At 41.7% G+C, this 16,174-nt stretch overlaps 1 protein-coding gene across 2 annotated transcripts in view; it reads right to left on the bottom strand.

Moving 5' to 3' along the window:
* Window positions 1–16,174, bottom strand: part of plekhh2 (pleckstrin homology, MyTH4 and FERM domain containing H2) — an 85,614-nt gene that overhangs the window by 67,818 nt on the left and 1,622 nt on the right. For both annotated transcript variants that reach the window (XM_033025545.1, XM_033025546.1), the window contains exon 2: window positions 11,443–11,611. In XM_033025545.1, coding sequence (XP_032881436.1) covers window positions 11,443–11,611 — 169 coding nt within the window. The remainder of the gene's footprint in view (window positions 1–11,442; window positions 11,612–16,174) is intronic.

Genomic DNA, 16,174 nt, shown 5'->3' on the forward strand with positions numbered 1-16,174 from the left:
TCCAAAAAAAATGGTTCTTATAATCGTCAAAGCAATTACTGATTATTGTAGGAAGCATTACACGCTGAATGTGATGAATCAAATAGATGCTCTGAATATACAATGAGTCAACAGACTGGAAATCACCAGGTCCACATTTTAAAAGTTGAGTTCAATGCACATTGGTTTGAGTGTTAAACAGACTACAGTTGAATGTGTTTCTAGCCCTGTGTGCGTTGTGGTACTATGCTGTGCTGACAATGATGCAGCAGTTTTCAATTCTGGATCTATGACCACTTTAATTTAGTTTAGAAATACAGAGCAGAAACAGGCCCTTCAGCCGACCGAATCCACACCAGCTAGCGATCCCCACACATCAACACTACCCTGCACACACTAGGGACAATTTATACAGGCACCAAGCTAATTAACCTACATTCCTGTACGTCTTTGAAGTGGTGGGAGGAAACCAAAGATCTCGGAGAAAACCTAGGCGGGTTTTCCTATGAGAAGAACGAACAAACAGCACCCGTAGTAGGTATCGAGCCCGGGTCTCCAGCGCTGCAAGGCAGCAACTCTACTGCTGTGCCACCCGATTCAAAGTTAACTGATCCAAACCATGTTCACAGTGAAAATACTATTGAGATAAATAGAAGCATTCCTACTCTCAGCAATTATCTCCAGACTGCTGGTAAAGAACACATATATTCAGATGCCAAACGACTAAGTGTGCCTCTGGTATTGTTAACCTCCTGATCCAGTCTTCACTTAATCTTATCAGATTTAGTGAAGCAAAAAATCAGATTTCTCAAATTTCTGCTTGTGAATGCACTCAGTATTTTCCAGCCATTTGTATCAGTATGTAATCATGATTAAATCATTTAACGGGTTAAAATACCATTCTGGAATGCAATTCTTTGTGGTTCATTATGAGATGAGGCATTGTATGAAAAATAAAAATAATTTTATAAAAATATAACAGTCTTCCTGAACACTATTGTTGAACAATGGTTTTCAGAAACCAAGTAATTGCCACATTGTCCGATACACTGTCAAATTGTGAAAACAACCAGATGTAGAGCTCCTGTTTCAATATCTTTTATGCTTCTCCCAGTTGTAAATTTTAAGATATTAACTACCATCCTTATCAAGCATATCACCACTGTTTACAATGGGGCTACAGCAGGACCAAACATTCATGGAAGAAATAAGTTGATTGCTGCTGGAGGTATGATTGGGCTAATTTCCGGGCAAATCTTGATTAAACTAGTCACTACCTTTCATTACATATGGGCCAAATGAAGTAAAGGGCCTGTTCCACTTTCACGACCTAATTCGACTTCGGCCTTGACCCATACTCGCAGCATGGTCGTCACGAGGTCGTAGCAGGCTGTGATTCTAGTCGTAGATACTCGTGGCATCAAGTAGGTCAGGGCGTTTTTCTAGCCTGATGAAAAATGTTCACGAGTAAAAAAGGTCATGAATTAGGTCGTGAAAGTGGGACAGGCCCTTAAGTAATGTAGAGACCATGCTAACATGACTTCACCTTTACTGATCCTCATGTAATGTTAGAATCTTGCAGTAAATAGACTCATGCAATTACATCATTAAGAGGGTTATCATTGGTACATCATCAACCAACCCACAAACCATGAGTAACCACAGCTATTTTGTTACATTGTATTTCAAGTAATCTAAATGACTGTCAGGTAGATGAATGTAAATGTGGAAACACATTTTCCTTAATCTTTCCGAGATTTTTAAGGATTAAAAACCTGTTAAATTATCCTTTTTCTGTTTAAAGGCCGTTACATTTCCTACTGCATTTGGACTCCACCAAATAAGCAAGTTCGGTATTCCGACGGCGCATGCCCAGGTCATGGCTCACTCACGCTAAACATTCTCGGCAGCTGTGCTGGTGCATGGGCATGAATACAGACCTGCGTTTCATCCGTAGTCAGGATCGAACCCGGGTCTCTGGCGCTGCAGAATTAATGCTGGACCGTCCCCTCCCGAGTGTCCCATCCCTGTCCGGGGGCGGCCGGAGATGTCCGGGGTGACCCTGGACTGACGGGACACCAGGCCGTTGCAGTGGCGGCCCAGGCTTACAGCCAGTGCGGAGAAGAAGCGCTAACTCCAGCTCAACCCTGTCCGTCCAGCCGGGTTAACCGACAGCCCTGGACTGACGGACACCGGCTCGAAGCAGGGGAGTTAGTGCCTCATCTCCGCACTGGCTGTAAGCCTGGGCCGCCACTGCAACGGGCCAGTGTCCCGTCAATCCAGGGTCACCCCGGACATCTCCGGCTATCTCAGGGATGGGACACTCGGGAGGGGATGGGGACGGTCCAGTAGCAATTCAACAGTGCTTGCAGTGCCGGAGACCCGGGTTCAATCCTGACTATGGATGAAACGCAGGTCTGTATACACGCAGCATCACAGCTGCCGAGAATGTTTATCGCGAGTGACCTTTGACAAATCCCATGATTCCTTGCGTTTTTCGGAATACCTAACTCGCTTATTATACACCCTTTTAAAAAAAAATAATTGTTAGTGCATACCAACATCAAAGTACACTTTCAAAGCAAATAAAATGCTTGGCTTGTTGAAAAGGAGATAAAAAGGGTGCAAGGGCCTTATGTTTCCCTTTCATCTTTAGCCTTTGCCATCCAAATGCCAATGGAAACTTGCCTCATCCGTAGCCACCTGTCACTTGCCAGGCGTGGTGCCACCCCCACCTCTTTACCAGTTTTCACACCTCTCCCTCCCTCATTACAATCAGTTCTTTGGGCCAGATCTCATCCGAAAGATCGCCTAATCAATGTCCTTCAGAGATGCTGCTTGACCCTCCGAGTTACTTTATGTTTTTTTAAATATTAATTCAAGGTTTTCCTACCAAACATCCCATGATTGTCTTTTTGCTCCAAGACTGGGCAACATTGATATGTGTCTGCCTGTTATTGTTTATATATTTATTTAATTTAAAACGGTGAAGATCACATCAATCATTTTAAATAACTCAACACAGTAATCTCTGGGCCAGGGCATTAATCCCAGGATACACTTAGAACATAGACTTACACCCCATTTCTTGGTTTTTGACAGTCAGCAGCAACTGATTAATTGTCCAGAAAATATTTAAGTGGGTAACTGGCCTGTGCTAGAAAAGCCCTTGGTTCTCAAGTTCACTTTATATTTAATATATACAATGTTTTCATACATATCCTTCACCTATGATTATTTATCTCAGACATGACATGGGCCCCATTAAATCAGTATTTGATACTGTTAACAAACATAACTAAACAAAAAAATATGCCAGTATGTTCAATGGTTCTTTATTATCACATGTACCATGGTACAATGAGTTTCTTTTGGATACAGATCAGTAAGATTGTTGGCATACATAAATTCAATCCCTGGTTAAGCACAGAATGCATAGAAACAGGCCACTGAGTTCATACGTGCAGGCCCATACCAGTCCCCTAAGACCCGGGTTCGATCCTGACTACGGGTGCTGTTTGCATGGATTTTGTACGTTCTCCCCGTGACCGTATGGGTTTCCCCCGGGTGCTCAGTTTCGTCCCGCACTCCAAAGACGTACAGGTTTGTAGGTTAATTGGCTTCAGTAAGAATTGTAAATTGTCGTTAGTATGTAGGATAGTGCTAGTGTACATTGATTGGTGGTTGGCGTGAATGCGGTGGGCTGAAGGGCTGTTTCCGTGCCGTATCTCTAAACTAAAATAAGCTAATTTATATACGCTGTAAAAGGTTAATGATTCTTTCGATCACTCGTGGAACTTCAGTATCTGCAGTACAGAAACAGGACATTTGGTCCAACATATCCCCACTGGTGTTTATTTTCCCACAATAGCCTCGCCCATCTTTATTCGTCTGAACCAATCAACACATAAGAACATGACATAAGAATAGGAACAGGTCTCGGACTCTCATGCTTATTGATCTTTAAGCTCAGTATCATTTTTGTGATCCCTTGATGGTCAAAAATCTATTAATCACGATCTGGATGCACTCACTGGCCTGGTTCCGGCAACCATTCTGGGTGGCAGGATTCCAAATATTTACCACCCTTGGGTGAAGAAATTTCTTCTCACCTCAGCCTTGAATAGCTGACTTCTTATTCTGAGACCATGGCCTCCATAATGCACAATGACAAGCACTGTTTTAGTCCATTTCATCTGGTAAAAAGCTGGTTCGCAAAATTGCCACTTACATCTTATACTGATCCTGCCATCAGTTTGCCTTTCTGCATTCTTTAAACTGGTAACAAGATCACGAGCCAGTAGTCCACTGTCAAGTCAAAAGTGTTTTATTGTTATTTGTCCCAAAACGGAACAATGAAATTCTTACTTGCAGCAGCACAACAGATATGTAAACATTTTACTCTGTGAAACACATAAAGCAAAAAAAAAATCAGTATATTTAAAAAACAGACAAATTAATATACAATAGTTGTGCAAAGTCAAAAATAATCTTCCCCAGTCTATATAGATTGGAGCCTATTTAGAGGTTGTAGTGTTTATTAGCCTCATGGTTGAAGGGAATTTGTCACGAGTACATCCTTTGGAGTCGGAGGCAAAAGTACAAACCAAAACTAAAAGGTTTCAAAGGCCAAAGTCTTTTATTGTCACATGTACCAATTAAAGTACAGTGATATGTGTATTACCATACAACCATACAAAAAAAAGCAATAAGACACACAACTACATAAAGGTTAACATAAACATCCACCACAGCGCATTCCCCACAGTGATGGAAGGCAAAAAAGTCCAATCTTCCTTTTTATTCTCCCGTGGTCGGGGCAATCGAACCTTCCAACAGGGTGACCGAAGCTCCCGCATCAGGACGGTCGAAGCCCCCATGTCGGGGCGATCCCGCGGCCTTGAGCTCTCGAAGTCAGTCTCTGACCAGAGACTGTGAGCTCCATGATGTTGACCACAAGCACCCACGGTAGGAGATCAGAGGCCGATTACTACCAAAGGGATCACAGACTCCACGATGTTAAAGTCCCTTAGGCTTCCTGTAGTGGAGCTCTCAAAAATCGGTCTCCAACAAAGGCCGGCAACTCCTCGATGTTAGAGGGCAGTGCGGACGGAGATACAATACGGAAAAAAAAAAAAAGGAAAAAAAAAAATCGCATCTCCGTCGAGGTAAGAGATTAGAGGTTTCCCCAAACCCCCCCCTCCCCCCACATAAAACAAGCTAAAGAACACACCTTTAACACATGCTATTAACACAATGGAAGGGATAGACAGACTGTTGGCGAGGCAGCCATTGCTGGCACCACCCGGTTCGTGTTATTTGATCATATCTGTAACATACTGGTGGCACAGAGCTGCTGCCTTACAGCATTAGAGTCCCGGGTTCGATCCTGAATACGGACGCTGTCTGTACGGAATTTATCTGTTCTCCCTGTTCTCCTACGGGATTTTCCCCAGGTGTTCTGGTTTCCTTGCACACTCGAATGCCAAACAGGTTTATAGGTTAATTGCCTTCTGTAAATTGTCCCCAGTGTGTTGGACGGAACTAGTGCATGGCTGATGCACCCTACATTCAATAAGCTTCTCCCTCCACCCCACCCCTGCCCCAGATTCTACCATTCACCTGCATCCTCCAGCCAGGATCTTTTTCCAGAACTGTGGTTGTTCTTTTAAGTACTTCTTGGCAAACTAACCCGGCCATCCTAATTTTGCGTCTAACCAGTGGTTTGCATCTTGCAGTGTAGCCTCTGTATTTCTGTTCATGAAGTCTTCTGCGGACAGTGGTCATTGACCAATCCACACCCGAACAGCGTTTCTGATCTGTCGTACAGGTGTTTGCCGATTTTTTCTTTATTATTATTATAGAGAGAATTCTTCTGTTATCAGCTGTGGAGGTCTTCCTTGGTCTGCCAGTGCCTTTGCGATTAGTAAGCTCACCAATGCTCTCTTTCTTCTTAAAGATATTCCAAACAGTTGATTTTGGTAAGCCTAAGGTTTGGCTGATATCTCTTAAGTGTTTTATTCTTGTTTCTCAGTGTCATAATGGCTTCTTTGACTTTCATTGGTACAACTTTGGTCCTCGTTGATAAACAGCAATAAACTTTTCCAAAGGTGATGGAAAGACTAGGTGCTGAGAGCTCTTATACCTGCATTAAGGAGGCAATTAAATGCACTTGAGCAATTACAAATGCCTGTGAAGCCATGTGTCCCAAACATTATGGTGCCCTGAAATGGGGGGGACTATATGAACACAGTGGTAATTTTTACATGGTGAAACCAAAATGTATAAAAATACCCTATAATAAAATCTGACAATGTGCACTTTAACCACGTGATTTTTTCCTATTTCAAATCCCAAATTGTGGAGTACAGAGGCAAATAAATAAATGATGGGTCTTTGCCCCAAACATTATGGAGGGCATTGTATGTTGAGAGGGATAACATGCAAACTTCATACAGACAGTACTCGAGGTCAGGAGTGAACCTGGATCTCTTGGCTGTGTGATGGCTGTTCAGCTCTGTGCTAACTCCTATGTCCAGATAGTATTTGATTTAATTGATGTGGCTCATTTGTTCATCTGCAGTCCCTGATGATCACTTGCAATCAGCACCATTCCATCATTTATCTGAACTCCGTGTCCAGTAAGCACATAGCTAAGAATCATAGAATTGTACAGCACAGACATGGGCTCTTTTGCCCTCCACCTCATAGTCTAGTGTCAAAAGTGTCATATGTACTGGAAATGCAACAATGACATTCTTATTTGCAGCAACATAAAAAGTCCGTAAACACAGTTCTCACAGATAACACAATAAACAAAAAAAGGTCAATAAATAAAAAAAAAACAATATTAGTGCAAAACAAAAGGCTGAAATAATTCATGGTTTGTAGTTTAGTTGCCTTTTGAAGTCAACGATCAGCTCATTGGTCTTAATGATGTTGAAAGCAAGAATGTTGTTCTGGCACCACTCAAACAGATGATCGACCTCCCTCCTATACTCCAATCATTACCCATAATTTATCCAACAATGGTGGTATCATGGCACAATTTACAGATGGAGTTGGAACTGTGTCCGAGTGCACAGATGTGAGTATAGAATGAGTGGAGCAGGGGATTGAGCACACAGCCTTGAGGTGCTCCTGTGCTGATGGTTATTGAGGAGGAAGCGTTGTTACCAATTTGTACCGATTGTGTTTTATTGATGAGGAAGTCAAGGATCCAGTTGCAGAGGGATGCGCAGTTCCCCGAGCTTGGTAACAAGTTTGGAGGGAATGCTGGTGTTGAACACCAAGCTGTAGTTGATGAACAACAGCCTGATGTATATGTTCTTTTTATGCAAGTGGTCCAGTACAAAGTGGAGAGCCAGCGAGATTGCATACCCCGTTGGTCTACTGTGGAGGCTGGAAAATTGTCGTGGGTCCAGTTTCTTGCTAAGGTAGGAGTCAATCTGCACCATAACCAACCTCTCAAAGCACTTCATCACCTCGGACATTTGTGTCATCAGTTGGAAGTCATTGAGGCATGTCACCTTACTCTTTTTGGGCACTGATATTATTAATGCCCTTTTCAAGCAGGTGGGAACTTCAGACCTCAGAGATGAAATGTCCACAAAAACTCCAGCAACATCTATATACAATATCTATTGACTTGTCTTCAACATTTTTAAGATACCTGCATGAAAAGGTCAATTAAATTTGCAAGGCAGGATTGCCCCCCCAGTCAGAGCCATGGCGATTATCTCTGAGCAGACCCTGTATTTCTTATGGAAATCCTATTTCTTAGGATTTTCTCCAGTAATTTCCTTACACAGTCCATTTCCTTACATCGTCCATTACACCAGCTGGCTGACCAACCAACATCCCTTCCATTGACTCCATCTACACTTTATGCTGCCTCGGCAAGGCCACCAGCATAATCAAGGATGAGACTCACACCGGCCACTCCCTCTTCCTCCCCTCTCTCATCAGGCAAGAGATACACAAGTGTGAAAACGCACATCTCCAAATTCAGTAGCAGGGGAGTGGGGGGTTGACTTTTTAGTGGTACTTTAAGATTATGAAATGGATTGACGGGCTAGATCCACGGAATTTTTCCCCAAGTAAATGTAATTAAGAACCATTAATTAGCGATGTTACAAAACCTACCATCAGCGGCGCTGGAGCTCTGCCACTGCCTGTGCGGGCGATTCCGGAGGCTTTGGGAGGGGGCGGGATTAAAATGCAGGTTTGTATTGATTGTTGGAGAGGGATTTCCTTGGGCTGCTAACTGATGAAGAAAAATCGTTAGTGCTTCCGTTCGCGGGTTTAAAATTTTTTTTGCTGGAAGCTTGCGACGCTGGATTAAATTTAAACGCGACTAAAAACGCCTTCAACATCATGGATGGCAATATCAGGACAAAACAAAAGGTATGTTGTTTATTTAACATATTATTTTGCTTTATGGTGTTGCTTTATTTTAATCTTATGATGCAAAAAATGTTATTTAGGCCCACATATGAATCGGCCTGCTGATATTGGCTTAAATTTATGGCAACGGCAACATTCCAATCGATCACAATCCAGAAACATCCACTCTCAAGATAATCAAATTCTTTTTTTGTGGACAATCATGTCATAAGGGCATCTAAATCATCTATATTTTGTGTTATTGTCTATCCATGATCAATATTTTCACACTAAATATCCAGAGTACAGTTTTAGTCAGATTTATTGTGCAAAAAATAATGATTTTAATTATCTTGAGAGGGGATGTTTCTGGATTAATTTATGGGAATTAAACATTAAATTTCTTCCATTTGGCATATAAATTCATGACAAAGTGAGATTTAAAAAACATGTTATACTTTGAATTTGTGTATGAATAGGATCAGTTTGTTATTTGTTATTTGGATACTTAGGCTATTTAACATTTTTTAGCCTTTTCTTAAGAAATGGATAGATGTTTAGATCTAGTAATTGAATTTAGATGAATTAGGTGTAAAATTAAACTTCTTTTTATGCTTTATCTGATGAGATCAATTACATGCTTGATTTTTTTAATCTCAAAATTTTGTAACATTCCTACATTGATACAAGATAATTGCAAATAAATCCACTCATCAATTCCCTAGAAACTATGATATCCAAAGAGTGGTGGCAATAGGGAACTCACCGCATCAAGTAGCTGGTGAGGAGACTGATGTATAGAAGACTTAAGGGCCTGGCCCACTTACGTGTCCTTGGCACGCAAATTACGTGACCTCGTGGTCGCGTTGAGCCGCGACGGTCCCGGGAAAGTCACGCGCGACTTCATTCGACCGCACAGCCGTCTGGAGCGCATGACATCATTTGAAGATGGACACAATGCTGGAGTAACTCAGCGGGACCGGCAGCATCTCTGGAGAGAAGCAATGGATGATGTTGTGTCAAGACTCTTCTTCAGTCTGAAAAGAAGGGTCTTGGCTCGAAACGTCATCCATTCCTTCTCCCCAGAAATGCTGCCGGTCCCGCTGAGTTACTCCTGCATTTTGTGTCCATCTTCAATTGTCTTGGCCCCGCTCTGGGAGTAGAAGTGGGGGCGGATCCGGACCGCAACGGCCGTGAGCCCCAGGACGAGTTCGGCGATCATTTGCCTGCTTCTGCTGCTGTTGAAGGTGAGACGTTGCGTCGCGCCAGGGTCTTGGGCCTGTCCCACTTTGGCCGTCAGTTCCGCGACAGGCCGTTGGCGCGCAAAGATTTAGTTTGCTACAAAAATTTTGGAGCCCCACGCGATGTTGCGCACAACTACATACCCCTCCACGTTTCTCAGTGGGACCGGCCCCGCGCGGCCATATGATGCCCATGCGCCTCAACGTGACCACGAGGTCGTGTAATTTGCGTGCCAAAGACGCGTAAATGGGACAGGCCCTTTAAGTAAACACTCAAGGAAAATAAATCAATGAAACATTAACATGCAAGCACAACAAGCAATTAGAAAGGCAGACTGTTTGAAAATGAAGGCAAAAACTGCAAATGCTGGAAATCTGTAAATAGTACAAGTGTGCTGGAGAAACACAGAGGGTATTTCAGGCTGAAGACCCTTCATCGGAACTACTTGTTGTCCTTAACTGCAAGGAGATTTAAGTACAATAGTAAAAATATTTTATTGTCATTTTATAGAGCATTATGCTACCTCTGGAAATAAGGTCACCTTTTGTCACAACTGGCAAAAGAAAAAGCAGCATTTTTCTGTCCTATCATTCTCATTCCTCAATTTGCACAAAAAAGCAGAAAAAGGCTCATTTTGGATGAGCATTATTATGTTCATTATTATGAATATTATTGTACAGGCTTAAAACAACAAGTCTGTTTATTATCAAAGTAAGATTGATAATCTGCAGAGACACAAAAATCTGGAGTAACACAGTGGGTCACACAGCATCTCACACATGTACTGACTTCACAGCCTAACCCTGGACTTCCATCTATCCACCTACTGTAATTTGTACTGTAACTAATTTTTAAAAAATATGTACAATAACCCATACTGTATATAGGAATCCTATTTATTCACTCTATTCATTCATTGTCTTCTTATAGATATGTATATAGCGTCGCAGAACTGTGCACCTTATCCCCCCCCCTCCCCCCTTTGTTTTGTTTTTTGTTTTTTGCACTAATTACATGTCTGCGCTGAGTAGGAGCTGCTTTTAATCTCATTGTACATGTGTATAGTGACAATAAAATGGCATTCTATTCTATTTATGGTTGAACAAAACTCATCTGCCTATCAGCCATTCATTATCTGGATTCACTCCTCACTTGCCAGCGCTTAGCCCACCCTGTCACCTCACCTCTTTATACAGTGCTAACTATTCCCCTCTACTCCATCAGTCTCAAGAAGGATCCCGAAACATCAAATTATCCAGATGCTGCCCCGCTGAATTCCTCCAGCAGTTTTTTAAAACACAATTCTAAATTTCATATTAGTTGCTCAACTCGTACAGGTAGACATCACGATACTGCAGAGGGGTTTTTTTTAGTTGTGGTTCATGGATGCAATGAAATAGTACATTATTCTCATTCCTCAATTTGCACAAAAAAGCAGAAAAAGGCTCATTTTGGATGAGCATTATTATGTTCATTATTATGAATATTATTGTACAGGCTTAAAACAACAAGTCTGTTTATTATCAAAGTAAGATTGATAATCTGCAGATAGACACAAAAATCTGGAGTAACACAGTGGGTCACGCAGCATCTCTGGAGAAAAGGAATAGGTGATGTTTCGCACGGAGACTTTTCTTCAGACTCTCAACCCAAAACGTCACATATTTCTTTTCTCCAGGGATGCTGCCTGACCCACTGAGTTACTCCAGCATTTTGTGTCTATCTTCAGTGTAAACCAGCATGGGCCTACACATTGATATTATGCAGTTCAAGGCAATGTGCTTTCCCCAGACAGCTCATTGAAACCCCTTGTTCTAAATGCTCATGTTCACTTGCCTTCTCTGCAAGCAGCTCTCTGATTTTGCTGGCCTGCACCCGAAACTTCAGCATCTGCGACTCAAGAGTCATACACCGCTCTTTCCAATCTATATCACCAGCCATCTCGGAACACTCAGCCATGGTCACGTTCAGTCTTGTACGAGGATGGGTGTTGATATCCAATATTCTAGAAACAATTACGGAAGGAAGAATGAGAACGGAACAGAAGTTGCACAGAGATACATGAATAATTCCAAAACTCAGTAACAGTATGCACTATTAATTCGATCTTGGTACAGGAATGGATTGAAACACACTATTGTGACATATGCCAGTGTTCAGTCTGAGGAAGGGTGCTGAATCAAAATATCATCTGTCTATCTCCCTCCACATATCTAAGTGCCATGTATTGTGACACCTGTACTCAACTGGATACACAAATGAATTTCACTGAACCTCGGTACACGTGACAAATAAAGTGCCATTGTAACCATAATGTCTGACCTGCTGAGTTCCATTAGCTGTTTTTTGGGGGGTTCAAGATGGGGCTGTTCTTGAGTGTTGTAGAACAGAGAAACCCAAGAGTACAGGTATCTAGTTCCATGAAGGTGGTGACAATGGTGGTGAAGATGATCTTTGGCATACTTGGCTTTATTGGGCAGGGTATTGCATGCAGGCTGACAAGTTGCAGCTGTACAAGATGTTGGAAAGAGCACATTTGGAGTACTGTGCATAGTTTTGGTGAGCCTGTTGAAGGAAGGCTGAAATTAAATTGGAAAAAATACAAAAAAGATTGACAGGTATTTTATCAGGTCTGAAAGGTTTGAATTGCGGGAGGGGCTAGGTCTTTTGTACCTGGAGTATAGGAGGCCAAGGGGAGATCTTACTGGGTAGACACAAAATGCTGGAGTAACTCAGCGGGACAGGCAGCATCTCTGGAGAGAAGGATTGGGTGACGTTCGAGTTTTAAAATCAAGAGAGACAATAGATGCGCTCAAGTGCCACAGTATTTTTCCCTTAGTGGGGTAGTCTAAAAACTAAAAGGCATAGATTTAAGTTGGAGGGGAAAGATTTCACAGGGCATCCCAGGGGCAACCTTTTCACACGGAAGGTGGTGTGTATATGGAATTGGCTGCCAGATGAAACTACAATTATGCCATTTAAAAGATACTTGGACAGGTACATGGATAGGAATGGATTGTAGGGATATAATCCAGGTGCAGGTAAGTGGGACGAGGTCAGTGAGGCAACAAAAAGGCACAAAATCATGAGCACAATAGATTTGGAAAATGCACAGAATCTCTTGCCCAGAGTAGGGGACTCAACAAACCAGAGGACATAGGTTTACGGAGAGGGGGGGGGGGGGGTGGATGATTTAATAGGAACCCGAGGGATGACTTTTTTTTCAACACAAATGGTGGTGGGTGTTTCGAACAAGCTGGCAGAAGAGGCAGGTACTTTCGCAACATTTAGACAGATACATGGAAAGGATAGGTTTAAAAGGAAATGGGGATTAAAAGGAAATGGGGAAAGCACAGGCAAGTGGGACTAGTTGGGACATGTAGGTCAGCGTGGGCAAGTTGGGCTGTTTGGACTGTTTCCATGCTGTAGGACTCTATGATTCTAACCTGGTCGGCATAGATATAGTAGGCTGAAGGGCCAGCTTTAGCGCTGTGTAGCTCTCCGACTCTATAGTCCAGAGCACAATTTGATACGTAAATTCTTGAAGACATTTTGCACTGAACATACATGCATTTGCTGGATTATATATATCTGATGTGGAAAAACATTAAATCCAAGAAAGCGCAGGATTTTTTTAAGGAGTAAATTTTGCTGCTATATTAAGAAATTACTTAGAAATTGAAATGGATTGTGACTGATTTTTCTTTTAATCACTGCTACCCGACTGGAAAATTACTTTACCCAGTGAAAGGGAATAATGACAATTTCTGAGTTGTTTTGTGTCACTCTGGAAAGATGAAATGACACAATCTGGAGTGATATATCGTTGCGCACTCGAGGTAATTTCAGTGTCAGTTGCACATATGATGATATCATTCCATTTGCACCACATTAGACAATTATAGGGAAAATTAGACTGGTCAGGCACATATTTTATTTGCCCCACTACATCAATAATATATATCTATATTTCAATTCATCATACATTCAGGTTCAGATATTTGAGAGATATGATAAAACACCACTGAAATGAAAATATTTAGCAGATTTCTAAATACCAAAATTATTAAAATGTTATCATTCTTTGAGAGTGATTATGACTGGTTTGAAAGATCAATTGTATTTAACCTAACTCCCTTGGTATGTTTTCCAAGCAAACTACATAATTTAAGGAAAGAATGCCAAGGATTGCTTACATTCATAGCTAACTCATGACGAGCTATGCAATCTGGTAGATATTTACAAATACTTTAAATGCTTGATAAACCACCAAGAGAGTATGGAGAGGCAAGAGATCGCAGACGCTAGAATCTAGAAAAAATAAAAACAGGCCTACACTGCAAAGAAATAAAATAGATCACAAACACAAGCAAAACAAAACTGCTGGAGGATCTCAGCGGTTCAGGCAGCATCTGTGGATGTAATTGGACAGTCAATGAGACCCTTCTTCACAACTTGGAGTTCCTCCAGCTGTTCTGCTTCATTTTTGCTACAGGTTCCAGCATCTACAATCTCTTGTGCCTATTCTAACATTGAAAATCAAGCTTAATATTAAACCCCAAGCAATTGGTTACACTCGAATAAACAAGAATACAAGAATAAATTGATGAAAATAACCCTCAATGTCAATTTTGTTTGTCATTCTGCCATTGGTGTCTGATCAGCCAATCTGTCTACCTTTTCTAATTTTAATTCAGATTTTTATTTTTGTTTGCTTTTTGAGTCCATTACATTCACATGCTGAACAAGGCTTTGGTTGCAGGTACTCATAGATCTAAGACTACATAAAGCAAAGAACTACAACATTATCCAGAAAACAAATTATATTTTATATCAAACCAAAAAAAACGTATGAACATCCTATACATGGTTAAACTTAAAAAATTCTCACCAAGTACAAAATGGTTAAAATCCTATCATTTTAGTAAATAACACACTGCATTTTAGATTAATCAAAAATAAAATCACAAGAATGTGCGATTTTCAAATACCTGCCTCAAGAATTTAATTTCAACTGTAACTATTTTTGCTGTGCTTTATTGCCATGTGCTACAATGTAACATTTGATCAGGCCACTTTAAAGAGGCTTCAACCAAACCTTATGGAGAAACTGCTGTCAAATTTAGGTCTCAATGGGTAATGTTGGCTGCTTTCCTTCCCTACAGGATGAATGAATCATTTATGTTTTTACCAGAATCCAGGAGTTTCATGGTTCCTTTTACTGAAAGCAGATTTTTATTTGTTGACTATTATAGTTAATACTAAAATCACATTTTCAAATTGTATATAGCATATCAACGAACACAGATTCACGATGGCATGCTGGTGCAGTGATAGAGTTGCTTCCTTGCAGCACCAGAGATCCAGGTTCGACCCAGACGACAGGTGCTGTCAGTACGGAATTTGTACGTTCTCCCCTTGACCTGTGTGGGTTTTCTCCGGGATCTCCGGCTTCCTCCCACACTCCAAAGATATACAGGTTTTCCGGTTAATTGGCTTAGTACAGATGTATGTTGTCCCTAGGAGAGCTTTAGGCGTAGGTGCGCCAAAAGGCCAGTTTCCACGCTGTATCTCAAAATTAAACCACACAGTGAGAATTGTATAATCAGAACTGTATTGGCAGAAACTACATTTGGAGGAACAGCATCTCATATTCTGTTTGGCTAGCTTACAACCCAACAGCATGAACAGCGAATTCTCCAACTTTAGGTACAAACTCCACAACGGAAAGACATTCTTGCCATAGAGGGAGTACAGAGAAGGTTCACCAGGCTGATTCCTGGGATGTCAGGACTTTCATATGAAGAAAGACTGGATAGACTCGGCTTGTACTCGCTAAAATTTAGAAGACTGGGGATCTTATAGAAACATACAAAATTCTTAAGGGGTTGGACAGGCTAGATGCAGGAAGATTGTTCCCGATGTTGGGGAAGTCCAGAACAAGGGGTCACAGTTTAAGGATAAGGGGGAAATCTTTTAGGACCGAGATGAGAAAAACATTTTCACACAGAGAGTGGTGAATCTGTGGAATTCTCTGCCACAGAAGGTAGTTGAGGCCAGTTCATTGGCTATATTTAAGAGGAAGTTAGATTTGGCTAAAGGGATCAGGGGATATGGAGAGAAGGCAGGTACAGGATACTGAGTTGGATGATCAGCCATGATCATATTGAATGGTGGTGCAGGCTCGAAGGGCCAAATGGCCTACTCCTGTACCCATTTTCTATGTTTCTAACCCCCTCCCCTTTTCTCCCCTAACTCACCCCCCCCTTCTTTCCCCTGCCCCAGCCCTGCCTGACTGGCCTTGCCCTTTTATCTCCCCACCACCTACACTCCTGAACAACCCACATCTTATCAATGCTTATAGCTACACATCTGCACTGTGCAATCCATTTGTTTCACACCTTGTGTGTGTGTTTATCTCTGACCTTTGCCCAGCCATCTACCTATCAACATCCCCTGCCTGTGTTCACATATGGCATGCCATGCTTCTTCCATAAACCAACAACGTGTTAATGATTAAATCTATTGTTGTTGTGCTCAGAGAGGAATAAATAATGGCCAGGGAGCA

This window comes from Amblyraja radiata, chromosome 8 (assembly GCF_010909765.2).
Source record: "Amblyraja radiata isolate CabotCenter1 chromosome 8, sAmbRad1.1.pri, whole genome shotgun sequence".
Classification (NCBI taxonomy): domain Eukaryota; kingdom Metazoa; phylum Chordata; class Chondrichthyes; order Rajiformes; family Rajidae; genus Amblyraja; species Amblyraja radiata.